At 33.9% G+C, this 19,226-nt stretch overlaps 1 protein-coding gene across 3 annotated transcripts in view; it reads right to left on the reverse strand.

Moving 5' to 3' along the window:
* The window catches only part of SH2D4A (SH2 domain containing 4A), a 112,028-nt gene that overhangs the window by 38,612 nt on the left and 54,190 nt on the right, over positions 1-19,226 (reverse strand). The window contains exons 5-7 of one of the 3 annotated variants that reach the window (XM_051975645.1): positions 16,467-16,547; positions 8,247-8,379; positions 5,507-5,717 (exon numbers count right to left, since the gene is read on the reverse strand). In XM_051975645.1, coding sequence (XP_051831605.1) covers positions 5,507-5,717; positions 8,247-8,379; positions 16,467-16,547 — 425 coding nt within the window. Of the gene's footprint in view, positions 1-5,506; positions 5,718-8,246; positions 8,383-16,466; positions 16,548-19,226 lie in introns of all 3 variants that reach the window. The other 2 variants (XM_051975644.1, XM_051975646.1) reach the window with 2 other exon arrangements.

Raw genomic sequence — 19,226 nt, forward strand, 5'->3', positions numbered from 1 at the left:
GAAACATAAAGACACACAGAATTAAAATAAATTTTTTTTGAATCAAATATGCTTCAATTAAAGTAAAAAAAGGCAGGGGTAGTTATCATGACCTCAGACAAAGCAAAAGCATAAACAGACTTAATTTAAAAAGATAAATAACCCAAAGAAACTACATTTTGCCAAAAGGTAACACAGATCATAGAGTAATATCAAATATTTTTTACATCAGGTTCTTCTAATAAAGGTCTCATTTTTCAAATATATACTAAATGTAGAACTGCATCAAATTCACAAAATAAGAGCCATTTCCCTACTAATAAATGATCAAAGAATATAAACAGGCAACTTATAGAAAAAAATCAAAGCTGTGCCTAATCAAATAAAAAAATTCTATAAATTAATGATCTAAATGCAAATTAAAACAACTCTGAGGTAACATCTCCATCTATCAGAAATGATAAATGTTGTAGGGGAGAGAAAATTAGGTACACTAGTAAACTGTTGATAGAGAAGTGAACTAGTCTAGCTATTCTGGAAAACAATTTAGAACTATGCCTAAGGGCTATAAAACCATGTATACCCTTTGAATAAACAAAACTGCTATTAAGTCTGTATCCCGAAGAGACCAAAGAAAAAGGGAAAGGATCTATATATACAAAAATATTTATAGCAGCTCTTTTTGTGGTAGCAAATAACTGGAAATTGGGAGAATGCATATCACTTGTGGAATGGCTGAATAAGATGTAGCATATAATTGTGATGACAATGAAGTAGTTTAAAAAAAAGGTGACATATGAACTGATACACCACAAAGAGAAGAATCCTTGAGAAAAACCAGATCATTGTCCACAATACCAGCAATGTTGCAATGATGAACAGTTGTGAAAGACTTGTTACTCTGATCAATACAATAATCTAAGATAATTCCAAAGGATGAGAAAGATGAAAAAAAAAATGCTATCCAACTCCAGAGAGAGAACACTCTTAGGGTAGATTGAAGTATACTTTTCTCTTTTTATTTTTCTTATTTTTTAAAAAAAATATGGCTAATATGGAATATATTTTGTATTATTTCATATGCATAATAGATATCATATTTCTTGCCTTCTCTAAGGGTGAGAGAAGAGAGAAGACAATTTGAAACTCAAAATTTAAAAAGAATATTATAATATTTTTTAAAAAAGAAATGGCTGAAAAACTCTATTAATGTAATATTATTGCATCATAATGAATTGCAAATATGTGGAATTCATGTGAGAAAACATGTATGAAAGTTTCTGAAAGACTTTTATGGAAGTTTTTCTTCCACACTGAGACAGTGACATCTATTACAAACACTGCCCTTTCGTCTTATTTTCAGGCGATAGTGGGTAATTCTTCTGACTGTATATTTGCTCAACTCCTGAGGGTATTTTAAAGTCAGTAATTTTTTGGCGAGGCAATCAGGGTTAAGTGACACACAGTATAAGGGTCACCCAGCATAAAGTCAGTTATTTGTATGGGAATTTCTCACCTGTTAGTTTAGATCATGAACTTCTAGTGCCTACATGCTGTCGTTCACGTGACACCCCCCTTCCCATCTCCATGTCCTTGTATTGGCTGTTATCCCCTGCCTGGAATTTTCTCCCTCCTCACTTCCAACTCTTAGAATCCCTGGTTTTCCTTCAAGACTCAGCTCAATGCCCTCTTCTGAGGGGAGGTCTATCCCAGTCCCTTCAACTGTTAGTATTTTCACTTATAAAGTAACCTCCCTTCTACCTTATATTTCTTATATATGCATCTATTTTATTTATAAAAAATGTTGCCTCCCCCATTAAAATGTAAGCTTCTTGAGGGTAGGGATTGATTTTGTTTTTTCTTTGTATCTCCAGTTCCTGGATTAGATGCTTAATAAATGACTGTCATTTGCTTGACTGAAGAACTAAAGAAGGAAGTAAGCAAAACCAAGATAACAATCTACACAAAGACTACTCTTGCATAAGCAATAGCCACTAAAAAGTCAAAATCTGATGAACTGAAATGAGTAATTCCAGTACCACAGAAAAGATTATAACACTCACATCAATCTTCTCAGTAAGAGACAGGGTACTAAAGATATGAAGGGAAAGAGATGCTCTTGCAAATGACTGCTGAAGGGATTGGCTTTGTCTAAATATTTTCCTTTGTTATAAGAAAGGCTCCCATCAGAAATATTTAAGGGGATATGACTGTGAAATAAAAACAAAGGGTAATAATACAAATTTTTAAATGAATAAAAATAGTTATGTTGCAGAGCAAAGAACAATTTAGATTTGGAGAACCTGGGATAAAATCTGTGGCCCTGACATTTGTTTCTGTAGAAAATTAATTTAACTTCTCTATGAATCAATTTCTTCAGCTACAAAATGGAGGAGTTGAAGTAGATAGCCCTCAAAGTCCCTTCTAGATCTCTAATTCTAAGTCTAAAATAAAACAAAAAATACCATCCTTGTTGTTCTCAATATATAATATATTAAGATCTGGAAGTAACTTTGGAAATGGATACATTCCAAAATGTGTTCTTCCATTTTCCTAGTGTGATCTGCATGAAAGATCATGTGTAGACAACACTTGTATTAATTAAGTGAAAAATCTACACTGGAAGCAGGAAAGTTGTCAGCCATGACAGCCCAATAATGCGCAACATGTTCTTATCTTTCTGGGTATTGTGTTCACTGGGAAGCAGAAGATACCCATATCCTGGTCATCTATTTCCCCAGGCCATGGGAAAAAAATGGCATTTTCCTGATTACAAACCTCTAGTGATATGAAGCAATCTGAAAACTGTGGTTAGAGCTTAGGTGTCAATCACTGAATTCCATCTTCAAATGTGCTTTCTGCTGACCACCCCATATCTCCAACTACCTATTAAACATCTCAACCTGGATGTGCTATCACCATCCCCCCATCCTCCAAGGCTCAAGACCTAAGGGCCATCGTTGATTCTCCACTTTTCCATCCCCTTCATCTAAAAGCTGCTGCTAAGGCCTCTTGAATTTTATCTTTGTAGCATCTCTCAAATATGCCCCATTAACTCCTTTGACAGTACTATCACCCTGGTATAGGGCCTCATCAGCTTATTGACTAGAGCTTTTCAATATGAAAAATATAAATATAGAGAAGTAATATTCATTTTCTTCCATTAAGTTATAGAATTCCTTTATATTTTTTTCTCATCTAAGGAGAGAAATATTTGATGGTCACAAAGAAGGAGACTTTCTTCATGTCTTCTCCCAGTTTTTATAGATGAGGAAACCACTTCAGAGAAGCAAAGTGATACATATGAATCAGCGAAGAATCAGGATGGGAAGCTTAGCACATAGTAGGCACTTAAACCATTTAGGTTTATTGATTGATTAATAAGTCCACTCTCTAAAGTACTCTTTTTTAAAAACTACATTTCCTAGATCTTTTATTTCTAACTGCTCTCTACTCTCACTCTAGCTAGAATGTGAAACACTAAAATAATATCAGTAATCAGGAGAAAAAAACCTTTTATAGCTAAAAAACAAGAGGAATAGGAAAGTTCTGCTAAGACATCACTGTCATTTCCCACCAGATGTTGGTCAAAGCAAGTTATAATTTTCCCTGTCTTCCTCTAAACTTTTCTAGCATCAGAGAAAAAGACACAAAATTGCCAAGAGGAGAATTTTCAAATCATTAACTACGTCATATCTGTGGAGAGAAATTGCTATTCAATAAGATATATTCATATCAGTGGTAAATAGAAATAGCCTGACATCATCATCACCACCAGCATTTATATAACTCTTTAAGGTCTGTATTCAAAAATATTCTCTCATTTGATTCTCATGACAGCCTTGGGAGGGAGATGCTATGTTTATCTTCATTTTACAAATGAAGAAACTGAGGCAGGCAGAGATTATATGGCTAAACCAGGGTCACACAACAAGGAAGCAGGGATTAGAGTCAGCATTCTATCTACTGTGGCACCTAATATAATACCACACTGAGATTCAAGAGATCTGGCAGTTGTGCGATTTGAAGTAAAGTCACACTCTCTCTGAACCTGTTTCCTTATCTGACCTGGAGTGCAGCTGCAGGAGGATTAGATGAAGGGACTGGGGATTGCAGGAGACTAAGGGGAAGTGTCAGGTAGGGAGGGCAGATATGATAGCTATCTTCAAGTATTTGAAAGGCTGTTGTTTAGAAAAGGATTAGATTTGTTCTGTTCCCTCCTCAGAGGATGATCCATCAGAAGGAACAAGAGGTAAAAAGCGGCTAAGTTTGGCTCGCTCTCAGAAAAGACTTCTATTTTAAAGTGAAATGGGCTGCCCCCGAAGGTCATGGGTTCCCTCTTTGGAGGTCTTCAAACACAGGGGGACTGACTAGTTGGCAGTTATGTCTCGGGAGGGATTCCTTTTAGGAAGGGTTCAAACTAGATGGTGACTGAGGTCCCTTCCAACTCTCAGATTCTGTGATTCTGTAAAATGAGATAGTTGGACTAAGTAATTTTTACAGTCATTCCTGAATTTCTACTATGATCATTTTTGCTTCTTTGCCTTGGCTTATAAGGAGGCAGTGTAGTAGAAAGAACATCTGTGTGACCTATAGCAAAGTCTGTTAAACTTTCTAAACCTCAGTTTCTTCACTGTAAAATGGAAATGATAATACTTGTACTACCTCTTTCAAAGGATTGTCACAAAGAAACTGATTTTTTGTACACTAAGTATTATAATGTACTATAAAAATGTACTATTATATTATGAAAATCAAAGATCAATTTGCTTTTTCCACTATAAGCCACTGAAGAACAGTGAAATGCAGAACTTCTTATCTCCAGTCCTCTTCTGCCTTCACTTCTTAGATGAAGCAAGTTTTCTACTATTCTTTGATTAGAGGCATTAATGTCCAGGAGATAAAAAGGGAGAGAACATCAAAGACCACATTCTCTCCCAACTATACCAGTCCTGAGATAATTAAGGATCAATCCTAACCATATTAAAAGCAGTCACCAAGATTATTCAAGGATGTGGCACTAGAGGCAAAACTGAATTTCACTTTCTAAGTTTTATCTTCGACTGTGATTTCATTTTTAAAAAAGCATTGTGGCATTCTCAGAGTCAGAACAATTTGGTTTTATGTCCCACCTCTGACACATTCTAGTTTTATGACACCCCAGACAACTTTTTTAGGAATATGAGTTGCAAAATTCTTGATGATCTGCTTTGGTAGAGGGAGTTTCTTTACTGGAACTTTCCTATACCAAATGAAGACATTTATTGTACTATCAGCTAACTATCCTTGCCTTCTTCATGGGAGAGACTCAACCAGTTTTTTTTTATTATAGCTTTTTATTGACAAAACATACGCATGAGTAACTTTTCAACAATGACCCTTGCAAAACTTCTGTTCAAACTTGTCCCCTCCTTCCCTCCACCCCCCCTTTTTAGATGGCAAGTAGTCCCATACTCAACCAGTTTTTCAGTCTATTTTGTCTTCCTTCTCACTTCAGTATCATGCTTCTGTGTGACTTCTGACCCACCTGTGAGGTTTTCCAAAGGGTCCTAGTGGGTTGATCAGTTGAGGTTTTGGTGGAAGAGGAGGCCTTTTGGGTTTCTGTGTAACATTTTGAGAGCTCTGGGTTCCATCATTGCCCTTCCCTTTCTGTGCAGCCAGGGATAACCTCTTATAGTCGTCTCTTGCTTGTTTAGCAATAGATCGCCTCTTCTCATCAGCTGCTTTGGATCTCCGTACTAGAAAAACAAAGAGGAGTTTAGCCTTCATCCTTCACCCATCCACCCACTCACTGGGGCAGCGTGATGACTGCATGAAGCTTCATGACAAAGAAATAGCATTCAGTGAATCACAGTTACCTAAGCCTCCATCTTAAAATGTCTCCGAAAATATAAGCTGTCAAAGAGCAGCTAGATGGTGCAGTAGACAAAGCACTTGCTTGAAGTTGGAAGTGTCCTCTTTCTGAGTTCAAATCCAACATCAGACACTTATAGCTGTGTGACCCCAGGCAAGTCATCCCAAGTGCCTCCCCCAAAAAATAAAAATGCAAAAGAAAAAAGAAAACATAAGCAGCCAGGACTCTTCCCTGATGTACAGTCTGCCCAACTTCTGGTGCAATGACTCAAGTATAGGATCTTGTGATTTCTGATGGAGTTTTCTGGGTAACAGGGAAAGAATGAGGAGACACTGCACCATCTCTGTTAAGGATATCCTGGAGTTGGCAGAGTCAAGGGTTATGAGTCACGATCGGTGTAATTATTCCATTGTGTAATCGTTACTCTAGAATTCCAATAGTTAGAAGTACTTGTCTCATCCCTCATGAAAAATGGTTGGGATGCAATAGAGCACTGAGTCATGGGCAAGTAGGAAGCAGCAGGGAAGGTCTAAGTGGCTTTTGGCTCAGGGCAGGGTGAAAGACGTATGGATAGATCCTCTTAAAAACTGTTCCAATCCTACCTTTTATCCCTCTTCCTCCCCAGAGGAAGTAATGCAGCTAAACTGGTCTATTTGCTGCTCCTCACATATGACACTCATCCAGTTCTCTATGCTTTTGCAATGCATGTTCCTCATGCCTAGAATCCTTTCCCTCAGCAATTCCATCTCTTAGAATCCCTGGTTTCCTTTACAACTTAGCTCATAGTCTGCCTTTTGCAGAAGGCTTTTCCCAGTTAGCCTCCCTTTCTAAGATTACCTTCCTTCTATTCTGTATGTATCTTTTATTATATAACTATTTATATATATTTCCCCACTAGATTGTGGACTCCTTGAGTGCAGGGGCTTATATAACTTTTGCCTTTCTTTGAATCCCAAGGACTAAGCACAATGCCTAGCTTATTCTAAGTACCTAATAAATGCTTACTTGTCAGAGTAAGTTCCTTTATACAAAAAGCATCCTAGTAAATAAAAATAATTCTCTTTAAACAGATTTAATTTCAAGGTAGACCGATTTATACAGAGAAATCCTGAGGCCACACTTTGCTTTTATAAAATATAATTCTTTATAACATCTTATAATACTTTATTTTACCTACTGAAAAATTTCTTTAACCCTAATGAAAGGTTTAAGAATTTTTAAAAACTGAATTTATTTGTCAAATTCCGCTGATGGAGCTCACAATGATGTCCAAATTATTTAGCCACTCTGGGATTTCACCATATAGAAAAATAGGACATTGTTTGGATCTTGTATTGTAAAATCATTGTCAACAATGAAGTGTGCTATAGGAAGTGATGTAAAATCTATCACAAAAGGGATGTAGGAATGGAAAAGGGGATGAGAGGTGAGCAATGAAAATATCAAGAAGGAGGAATGATAGATCCGTGTTGCCCTAGTATTCAAGCACTATTAAGAAGTTCCCCAACATATTGGGTGTATTTTGCCTTCTTTATATGAATCTATATGATTTTATGGGTGGACATAAAGGTATGAATGAGTTGTACTTAGTAGCACTGCATGGAAAACCCATATTGATGCAATTGCAGGTACATTAAAGTGATGTTCATTATTATCTTGTTGTGATGGAATTCAAATAATATTTAGGACTTTCTACTTTGTAAATGCTTTAATTCTCACCTTTATCTTTGGCTAATGTACTACAAGAAAATAATCCAATAGTATAAGTTTAATGGCCCAAGTCCAGACCGGAATTAGAAAGAACTAAGTATAAATTTCACTTCAAATCTTAATTCTTTCAGGGTTTAGGTAAAAAAGGTATCTGCATGGGTCTTGTTTTGTTTTGGTTGTGGGCCCATAAGCATACTATATTCAGCTCCAGTTGTTTATAATTATCAGCTAGAAAACTTTTTATTAAAATTTCATCAGTCAATATGTTTCCATTAAGAATCTTCTATGTGCCAGTATTGTAGTGAGTGCTGACCATACAAAGAGACACAATCCTCAAGGACATTATTCTGTTTTTGGATAAGACAACAAAAGACAGAAGTTGAGTTCAGCCTTGAAGGAAATCATATATTGTTTTAAAAAACCACCCATTAAAGGATAGTTAGGTAGTGCAGTGGATAGAGCACCAGCCCTGAAGTCAGGAGGACCGGAGTTCAAATCTGATCTCAAACACTTAACACTTCCTAGCTTAGCTGTGTGACCCTGGGCAAGTCACTTAACTCTGTCTCAGGGGGAAAAAAAAAAAACTTCCATTAAGTTAAAATTTGTTTCCTATATCCTTTCTATTCAGTGATTAAGGTTGAATCATTTTAATGAATGAATTGATAAAGAGAAAAGGTTAGTAGCTGGACTTCCAGATACTTACAAGACTCTTGCCATTCTCGCTCTTCCTTGTTTGATTTCTGGGTTTCTTTCCAACTCTTATAAATCTGTCTGGTTCTCTCTTCTTCCACTTGTTTCAACTCTTCATCTTGTTTTTTCCTCATTGTTTCTTTCTTCTGCTTTAAAAAACAAAAACAATATGCTTCACATATTCAATCTTGTTAACTGATTCTAACACCTTAGATCCTACATATAAAAGACAAGAAATACTATGTCACAAGTGGAATGTTTCTTTTTAGTTTTTCATGAAAGAATGGGGCAAAACATGAACATGAATTCTAATTACAGTTTAACTCTGGCTTAAAGTATTTTTGATATCTCGAAAAAAGATTTTTGGAATTCAAAACTATCCCATAAAGCAAAGGAAGCTAGCTAGATGATAAAATTAATAATTTGTTATCTGCAATGCAAGAATTATCTCATAATTACTTGGCTAACAGCCAGTGTAGTGCGGATGGCATATGAATACTGCTGAAGATACAGTCATATTTGCATGTGATTTATTTGATAAACTAACAACAGATATCAAATAGATTCTAATTGATTCCTCTTGTGCTCTGGATATTTCTTTAAAATATTCTCATTCTGTCTTACTTTGCTTAGTGAATTATAAATAACATAAAATGAGTTTCACAGATAAAGAATAGATGAGATTTGGTTTTGACTATGATGTTGGCTTTAAAGAAGTACAGTCCTTAGTCATTTTAATTCCTCTGGAAAATGGATTTTAAGCACTATCATCAATAATTTATCTTTATGCTTCCTACACAGATAATAAGTGCCTTCTTTTTAAAGAATGCTATCTCAACCCCTTTAAAGTAATGGATTAAAGACACAGTGCTATAAGCCATGAACAGGAACCAAGGTGAAGGTTAGGAATAATCAGTGGATGAAAGAAACAGTCCAGATCTAGGGATTATACAGAACCTAGACATCAAGATGGAGAAATACGACCAAGACAAGACAGCAGGAAGAAGTCAGGAATTACACATGAAACTAAGAGCCAAGATGGAACAGTTGGCTAAAGCAATCAGAACAGCAAAAATAGTCATGCACCCAGACAAGAAACCCAGAAACTTTTTGCTCTTTTTCTACTGGAACAGGGACCAATTACTGGGTCTGCAGGGCATGGCCATCTCAGAATTGGAGGTTCAAGATGCTGTAGCACATTATGCACAATTGGAAGAGCCTGACAGACAGAGTTCTGAATTACTTTTAGAAAGAAATTCTGCCCTTGAATAGACTACCTACAATCAGCAGGATATGCACATTTAGTTGTGATTCCAGTGATGATGTGGCCAATCCATTCATTTGCTCTTCTCCTCTTGAGAGATGGTGGCAATTAGGGTGCAGTGTGTAGCTAGATGAATAATGCAGCCTTAATAGAGGCATACAAGGGCTGAAGCCATGATTTTGACCTTGCTAACATTTGCTTTAACCAAATGAACTAAAAGGTGCTTAAGGAAGTCCATACTTAATATTCATTGCTCCAAGGAGTACTTGTGAACTGGGAATAAAAGAAGTCTGAGTATAAATTCTAAAACAAGGTTTAAGTAACAAATGATAATTCTGTTGAATAAGCTTGCTTAAGCACCTCTAAGAATCAGAAAACAGAACATATGGTTCCCAATGTAGCTCTATTTCTTACCCTTTCCCAATTCTGTATCTACATGCTAGCATAAGGATTCATTTTTTTTCCCCAAGAACTGTCCTGCTGTAGGAAAGGGCGTGCCAATGAGGGTGTGTAACATGTTGTTAGAAGTCTTTAATGGATGACATTTGTTTTATATGATGAGTGAGGCATGTTGGCGTAAATATTTGTTACCAAATACAATTTAAGATGGACATATTGATATTCTATCAAACTCCATTGTAATGTTGATATCAAATGGAGCACATAAAACTATCCATTTCTCAATTTTTAACTTTTCCACTGAACATATGCAGCAATCAAAGCTGGATCTACCCTGAGTGGTGACATATACTTTAATACAAGTGTAAATCAATGACCTCAATGACATGGAACTTCCTTTACTGTTGCAATCACAATCCAACAACACCTTCTCATCCCTTGAGATACTATCCCATATCCTTCAACAGATCCTCTTAACCAACATGCTAGAGATCTTTCTCCAGCTCTTTTTTGTTCCTTTTAACTAAATTTTAATTGATTTTTAAATTTTTAAGCCCAGTCATTTCCAAATATAACCTCTCCCCATTAGTCCTTCCTTGTAACAAAGAAAAAGAATTAAGCAAAATTCAGTGACTGTTTGCTTTATTAGAAAACACAATACCCACCTCTCTTCAGAGAGAAGTAAGCTTTTATTATCTGTTCTTTGGAAATGAGATTGATCAATATAATTACTTAGTTTGGCTTTCTTTATTTTATATTATTGTCCTTGTATTTCACTCTTTCCTAGTTCTGCAAACTTTACTATTCGTCATTCCACATTTCTTTCCACATTAGTTTTTTAACTGATATTCACATACCATAAATTGTTCTATCCTTCCATAATCAATAAGCACCAACTTTGAATTTTTTTAACCATAAAAAAGTAGAGCTATAAATATTTATTATATATTGAACCTTTGTTTCTGTCTTTGACATTCTTATGGTACATGCCCAGGACCAGGTCAAAGTAATGAATGGTTTAAGGACTTTTCTCACATAATTCCATTTTTTTCTTCTAAATGATCACAGTTTTAATAATAGTGTATTAGTGTAGCTATCTTTTGACATTTCCTCCAACACTGATTTTTCTCTATTATCTGTACTAATTTCATGGGTGTAATGTAAAATTCTCAATTATCTAAGTTTGCATTTCTGTGAATAGTAGTTAGTTTGGAGGATTTTTCTTTCATAGTTCTTTTGAAAACTGTTTGTATCATTTGACCCCTTATCTATTGGGTATTGACTCCTGTTCATTCATTTCTATATGTTCATTCCTATATTTTTATGTGGGTATGTATATATTTATATATATTATAAAAATAAATTTTGCCCTTCAGTAAACCTCTTTTATATGCCTAATATGTTCCAGACACAGGGGTAGACACTAGGTATGCAAATACAATAGATGGAACAATCCCTATTGTAATTCACTTTTTGAACTATTCCTTCTAACTATCCCAAACTGAAATCTCCTTTGGAATAGAGAAAAACTATTAAGCAAAATCACTTGCTATTGTGATCATATCTAAAATGTCTACAACATCCTGCCCTCATAGTCCTCCCACAAGAAGGACATGTTTCTTCAGGACCACAGCCCTCCCACTGTGAGGAAGGACATGTTTCCTTCTGTTCTTCAGGACCATATCCCTCCCTACTGTGAGGAAGGACACATTTCCTTCTGTTCTTCAGGACCACACTGATTTTTTAGTTGGTCAGAGACTGGCTTCCTTTTCGTTTACATTGTTGTGATCATTGTATAAATTGTTCTTTTGGTTCTGTTTATTCATAATTTCTTACTGCATAATAAAAGTATTACATTCATATGCAACAGTTTGTCCTGTAAATTCCCTATTGAAAGGCACCCCCTCTTTGCTTTTACTTTTTGCTACTACAAAAAGTACTGCTATGAATAGTCTCATCTGTGTATATGTATATAGTACATATAATATATAGATACATATAATATGTAGCACATACATATAAATAGATACACATTGATACATATAGTTTATATTATACATATATATACATACATATAGATACATATAGATGTAGTACATACATACAGATATATAGTTATAAATATATGTATATATTCTGTTTTTTCCCCTCTATGGGGTATAGGTTCAGAGTATTATTTTTAAATCATTTATTTATTTTTGGCTGAGGCAACTGGGGTTAAGTGACTTGTCCAGGATCACACAGCCAGGAAATGTTAAGTGTCTGAAGCCAAATTTGAACTCAGGTCCTCCTAACTTCAGGGCTGGTGCTCTATCCACTGCACCATCAAGCTGCCCCTAGACTCAGATTAGAGAACAGAAATGTGTTCATTGGATTTTTTACATAATTATAAAATTAGATCCAAACTGGTTGATATACTTCACAGCCTGGCCAACATTATTTCGGTAAGCTTGTCTTCCTATAGTCCTTCCAACAGTGGATAATTCTATTTTTTGGTCATCTTTGCCAAATTGTAGGGTGTGAGGTGGAGTCCTATAGTTTTTCTCATTTGTACTTCTCTTATGATTAGTGTTTTCACATGCTAATTTTTAGTTTACAATTCTGAACATTGTTCATATCCTTTGACCAATTACCTATTGGATTTTGGCCTTATGTATTTATGCTAATTCCTTATATAATTTAGAAATCAGACTTCTTTCAAGGATATTAGCTATAAATGTTTCCTACTCCAAAGTTCCTTTTTTATTCTAGTATCACTGATTTTGTTCATACAATTGCTTTTTAATTTTATCACCATGAAACAGTCTACTTTTGTCTTTGGTAAGCTCCTCTATTCCTTATTTGGCTAAGATTTAGTTCCCCTATAAACAATTGTGAAATTTATTCTTTTTCAATCACGTCTAAATTTTTATTTTGTGACCCTCCATACTTAAAAATCCATTTAAAGGTTATTGTAATAAATGTTTCAAGATGCTAGCTTAAATCTAATTTTTGTTCAACTGGTTTCCAATTTGCCCAGTAGTTTATGTTCTTTGGTTTACTGAATAGCGCTCTGCTACATTAGAATGATTCTAGGTCTTGCTTTCTAGTCTACTCAATGACCTAATTTTCTATTTTTAACCAGTTGAAAATAGTTTTGATGGTTACTAATTTATCAAAGAGTTTGATGTCTGTAAATGCTATTTCTCCCTAATTCCTACTTTGATTTTCCTTATTCCCTTAAGATTCTTCAACTGAATTTTGCAATTATATCTAAATTTATAAATTGTCTCTTTGATAGTATAATTAGTGCAATATTAAATTTATATGTCATAGAAATACAGAATTAGAGAACTGGAAGAGATATTGGTGGCTATATAGTCCAACCCAACATGAATGGAATTCATATATGGGTATCCAGAGTTTATTTGAAGATCACCACAGAGAAAGAATTCCCCTCTTCTTGAAAACTTTTAATTTTTAGGCAGTTTTTCCTGAAATCCAGTCTAATTGTGCCTATTAATTTAGAAAGTATCATTTTTTTTTTTAAACTGACAAGACTCAACCAGAGCAATGAATAACTCTTCAATTACCAAAATATTTATTTAAAATAGTGGTTTGTAGTTACCTTTTCTGAAGTTTGTCTTAGTATTTTGATTCTTAGATATTTTATGTAATCTTATTTTGAAAGGAACTTCTGTTACAAGAATCTCCTCCTGATTTATATTGGTACTGTAGAGAAATACTAATGATTATTATGAATTTATTTCATACCAGATATTTCATTGAAACTATTGATCATCTGAATTAATTTCTTTGCTGTTCTCTGAGTTTTTCTATATAAATTATCATGTTTTCTGCAAATTGGAATTCATTGGTCTCCTTTTTGCTGACATCTATGCTTATAATTTCTTATTCCATGCATTCTAATTATCTTTTATACAATCTTGCCAAACTCATTGCTGGTATTTATAAGCTTTTGCCAACTCTGCTTCTTACCTCCTATTCTGAAACGATCAAATTAACTTTGTCATTGTTCCTGGATAAAGAGTGTTGAGCTATACCCCTGAATTTCTCCTCATTATCTCTATAATTTTTAGAACGAAATGTTCTTTTTATGGTTATCATTTCCTAATGTACATTCTCTCTTCCTAGGAGAATATAAGTTCTTTGAAAGAAGGAACTAGTTTTGCTCATATTTTGTATTCCCAGTTCTTGACACCTATTAAATATTTAATAATAAATCTTTTTTTAATTCATTCATTTTCTGAGGTTTTTGTTTGTTTGTTTTGCTATTCCATTCATTCATTTTCTCTTTGTTTCTTGCTGTACTCAGCATTTTCACAGCTTTCACAATTGTCAGTTCTAAAAGTTGACTAAGGAGACATCCTTGCTTTACTCATTTGAGTTAGGAAACATTCCAGCATTTCTCTAAGGCAAACAAATGATACAATTCTTGGTCTCTCTCTTCTCTCTCTCTCTCTCTCTCTCTCTCTCTCTCTCTCTCTCTCTCTCTCTCTCTCTCTCTCTCTCTCACACACACACACATACACACACACACACACACACACACACACTTTTGATGATATTAAAGGGCCCTTCCATACCTATGATTTTGATATTCACAAATGAATTTTGTTTAAAAAAACTCTTTTCTACATTTCAGACTCATACAGCTTTTTAATATAATGAATTATGTTGTTTTCTTTATGTTGAATCATCTTCATATCTCTAGTATACATTTGACTTGTTCATACTGTTTTTTAAAAATATATACTGCTATTGTCTCTTTGCTATGATTTTATTTAACTTCTTTGCATCAATATTCACTAGTGAAATAGGACTATTATTTCTTTCTGTTTTGTTGTTCCTTTAATTGCATATAACTGTTTTTTAATAGTTTTTGATAATCTTCTCTGTTGTGAATCACTTTGTTCATTTTTCAAAATTTTTTTGAAAGGATAGTTTTCTTCTTTACAAAAATATAATTTTAATTATGATTTATTTTCTTTTCAAAATATCAGGTCTTAGTTTTATTTAACAATTTTATAGTATTTTTTTTTCCAATTTTGTTAATGTCTCCCTTATTTTGAAAGTTCCTTTATTTGTTCTTGGGGCTAGAGGCTGTTTCTTTTTAATTTTTAAAAACTACATGGTCAGCTCATTAATCCTCTCTTTTTCTTGTAAACATGTTTTTAAAGATATATATTTTTGGCTAATAACTACTTAGTTTCAGCATGATGCTTCATTGTTAATACTCTAATATATTTGTTACTTCTATGATTTTTTTTCTTTCACCACTCATTATTCAGGCTGTCATCATTTAGAATCCATTTAGATTTCTATCTTTTGCACATGTTTACTTTATTGGTTAGTATTTCAATAGAATAATTATAAAGTATGTTTTTATTATTTCTATTTTGGAAAGAAAGATTCTTTAAGATTTTTTTAATGTCTTAGCACAAAACTAATTTTTAAATGCAATATGTGGCACTGAAAAATATATATATATTATTCAACATTTTCTTTCATAAGTTGCTATCAGTCCTTAACATTTACAATAATTTGTTCAGCTCTATGTTTTCATTCTTCTTTATCTTTCTTTGGGATTCATCTAGTTCCTATAATTAAATGTTATTATCAGTTCTTTTGCAATTCAGTTGGTCTTTCCTTTTAGAAATTGATATTATGTCACTGGATAGCAAATAATAATGTTTTTATAGACTCAAGAATTTACAACATACTTTATATTATTATCATTTGATTGTCATAATATCTCCATTGGAAGCAGCTAGCTGTTACAGACAGTAGAGCATTGGACCTGGAATCAGGAAGACTTAATCAGATTTAATTGTAAACACTTACTAGTGTAGGATCCTGAGCAAGGATTTGCCTTAATTTTCTCAACTGTAAAATGGGTACAATAATAACATCTACTTTGAATAGTTGTGAAGATAAAATGAGATGACATTTGAAAAGCACTTAGTACAGGGTCTGGCCCAGAGTAGGTATTATATAAAAGCTTATTTCCTTCTCTTTCCAATTTTGCAAGGGAAGAAACTGAGCATCAGATTAAACCTGTCCAGGGTCACAAAAGCTATTAATTGTCCAAATTAATATCCAAACTCACATCTTCTGTCTGACTCTAAATCTAGTTTCTATTTCTTCTACCTCTTAGTCAGCATATACATTTAACAGTGATTCTATGATCAATGGCTATATTGTCTTTAAGCATAATGTGATTAATGTCTTCATCTTTCTTAACATTATCAGCTTTTATGGTGATAGTAGTTGAAATCAAGATTGAAAACTTCTGCTTTTGGAGAATTTCCTAAAGCATAAACATAAACATAAACATAAAGCCTCACTTTCACTCTGTGTGTGTCTTTACGTTTTAAATGATGTCTTTCATGTGACAGTTGTAGGACTTTGTTTCATAAGGCTGAATGTGCTTTTTGGGAATCATTTTTTGGATTTTACCTTTAGCTTCAATTTCACCTAAGACAAATATGTTGATATGCCAAAAAAATGACTTTATAGACAGGCATTAATCATTTCTCCTTGACTTACAACTTTTCAGAATTTTCTTACCTGTTGAAATCCATAGGTTTTCATACGATTGATGGAATCTGCCAACATCTGCTGAATATTTCTTGATGAACCGGAGGGTGACTAAGGATTTAATGACCCAGATTTACTATTATTATTTGAGTTAGCACTCCACTTTCAAAAGAGATACGCAAAAGATTATTAGCAAAAATTCAACAATCATGGGAGGTGAATTAATATTGTGGGAAGAGAACTTCATTGAGATCAGAAAACCTGTATTCAAATCTGTTATTTATTGATTGTGGGACTCAGAGTGAGTCACAGTGTTAGGGTAGTCTTTATTATCTACAAGCAGTTCAAAAAGATTAAAAAATTATTGGTCTAGAGCTCAATGGGACCTCAGCTAATGGGAGATCATCTAGTCCAATCCTTTCATTTCACAGAGGAGGAAACTGTTAGATGGCTTGATCAATGTCACAAAAATAGTATGTGTTAGAGTCAGGATTTGAACCCATTCTCAGTGTTCCCCTGAAAGGTATGAAGTGGGTATTGGTATTGTACTGAGAATAAATTAGTGTTGAGACAGGTGTAGGGGAACCTCCACCTCAACTGGGCATACAAGACAGGTTTAATAGAATGCATTAAAATGATTTCCAAGACCACAAGCAGCAGGAGTTTCTGCTTTATATTAATTGTTAAAGAAGGTTGATGTTTCAAACAAATGTATGTGCATATGGATATGTGATATCACAAAGCTAAATGGTAAATCAAACACTGTAATTGTCTTCCCTTGTGTCTAGAGTTAGAATCATATAAATCAGGGATTCTTACCCTTTTCTATGTCATGGACTCTCTTGGCCATTTGGTAAAGTATGAGGATCCCTTGTCACATTAATGGTTTTAAATGCATACAATAAAGTACTCCAAATTACAAAGTAAAGCAATTATATTGAAATAGGTTTCTTTTTTTAAATCATGGATCCCTTAGGGTTATGGACCTCAGGTTAAAAGCCTCTGATATAAATAAACAATATACACTGATTGGCTACACTGATTTTCGCGAAGGAATGCACTCACACACAGGAAAATAAATCAGACTAAAACTAACTGAGAAAAAAGTGATGAGGGAGACAAGGTTGGCGACATAACTGCAGATGCCTGAGGAGAAGGTTAATGGAGTCCACCATGAGATGCAGGAGTCGGATCCCTACAATGATCAACAAGGCTGAATTGTGCTTGGAGCATATACTGCTCTCTCTCAGTGGGTCCCACACTCAGTTTTGCTATTAATGGACAGTGTTTAGGTTGTTGATTTAACTTCCTCATCACCTGAGCACAGCCATGAAAGCCATTTAATATTTTTTATAATAAACTTGGAGCTTTGCTTCAAAGTTAGTATATTTCTTTTTTTCAGTTTAGAAAGTCTCAGGGGTTTATCCTTTGTCTTCATTGTTAAAATATATAATTACCTACCTGGAACTCTATTCCTACATCACTCCTGCTCCATAGAGCTGAGACCTCAGATTCCCTTCCAGTTCTGCTATCCCTGAATTAGCCCATTTGGTCACCTTCCCGATATTCCTAGTGTTGATAAAGTAGGATCTCTTCCATGCTCTAAGCAATGTTGCATGCATATTTTTGGTCTGGACTTGGGATTTTCTTCCTTTAGAGAAATTTCTATATTTTACCATTGCCCACCAGCAACTTGTCAGTAATTTTTAAGTCTCAAGTTGCTGAGAGTTTAGGTGATTTGTCACCTGTGTCAAAAATGTGCCTAAAGTATTTATTGGCAGAGTGATTCTGAGTCACAGCCTCTGTGAACCTCCATTTTCCGATGTTTAAATTGTACATAATAGTACCCATGGCAGAGGCTTGTTAGAATCAAGGTGAGATCGTAAATGTAAAGTGCTTGGCAAAATTTAGAGTACTGCTATATAAATGTGAGCTTTTAATTATTCCTTCTGTCTTCAAGGCTGGCCTTCTACCCACTATGCCATGTTATACAAAGCCATAATTTATAATAAGTATGTTACTCTAATCACCTTTAAAAATGTGTTAGCAGCCTAAAGTAATAAACTAATGTTAAGCAGCTAAACCACAATTATTTTTTAATGATTGAAGTAAGATTTTTATAGAAAGCAAGCATACATATAGAATAATTATATTATATATGTGTATATATAAAATATTGTACTAACAGAATATAACATAGAATATACATAACATATATAGAACATAGTATATATGTACTATACATATACTATACTACTTTCTCTATAGTAATATAACAAAATATATGATTATATATACAAACAGATATAGATTATATAAATACAAAGCTTCTTAAACTATGACCCAACCCCATATGGGGTCATGTAACTGAATGTGGGGATCACAAAATTATAATTTATCAATAAATATTTTGATTCATATATTTGTTTTAAATCTCTGTATATCTAGATTTGCATAAAAATTTCTCAGACAAAAAGGTAATGCGAGTAGAAAAAGTTTAATTCTTACATATATATTATATGGAGAAAATAACATAATGACATTATATTATTCTAAATAATCTCTTAAAGTATTTCAGTGGGTTCATGATCTCATTATTATGGATACTTCCTCTAACAGAACAGATCATAATCAATTCATGCCTTTTTATTCCATAGACTTCTTGCCAAGGATTTAAGTTCAAAGCTAGCCTCTGATAATTATTACAAGTGACCTTGGTTTCACTTTAGCTTTTCTCATCTATAAAATAAGATGGTTGTACAAATGGTCTTTGAAATCCCTCTCAGCTCT

This window comes from Antechinus flavipes, chromosome 2 (genome assembly GCF_016432865.1).
Source record: "Antechinus flavipes isolate AdamAnt ecotype Samford, QLD, Australia chromosome 2, AdamAnt_v2, whole genome shotgun sequence".
Lineage (NCBI taxonomy): Eukaryota > Metazoa > Chordata > Mammalia > Dasyuromorphia > Dasyuridae > Antechinus > Antechinus flavipes.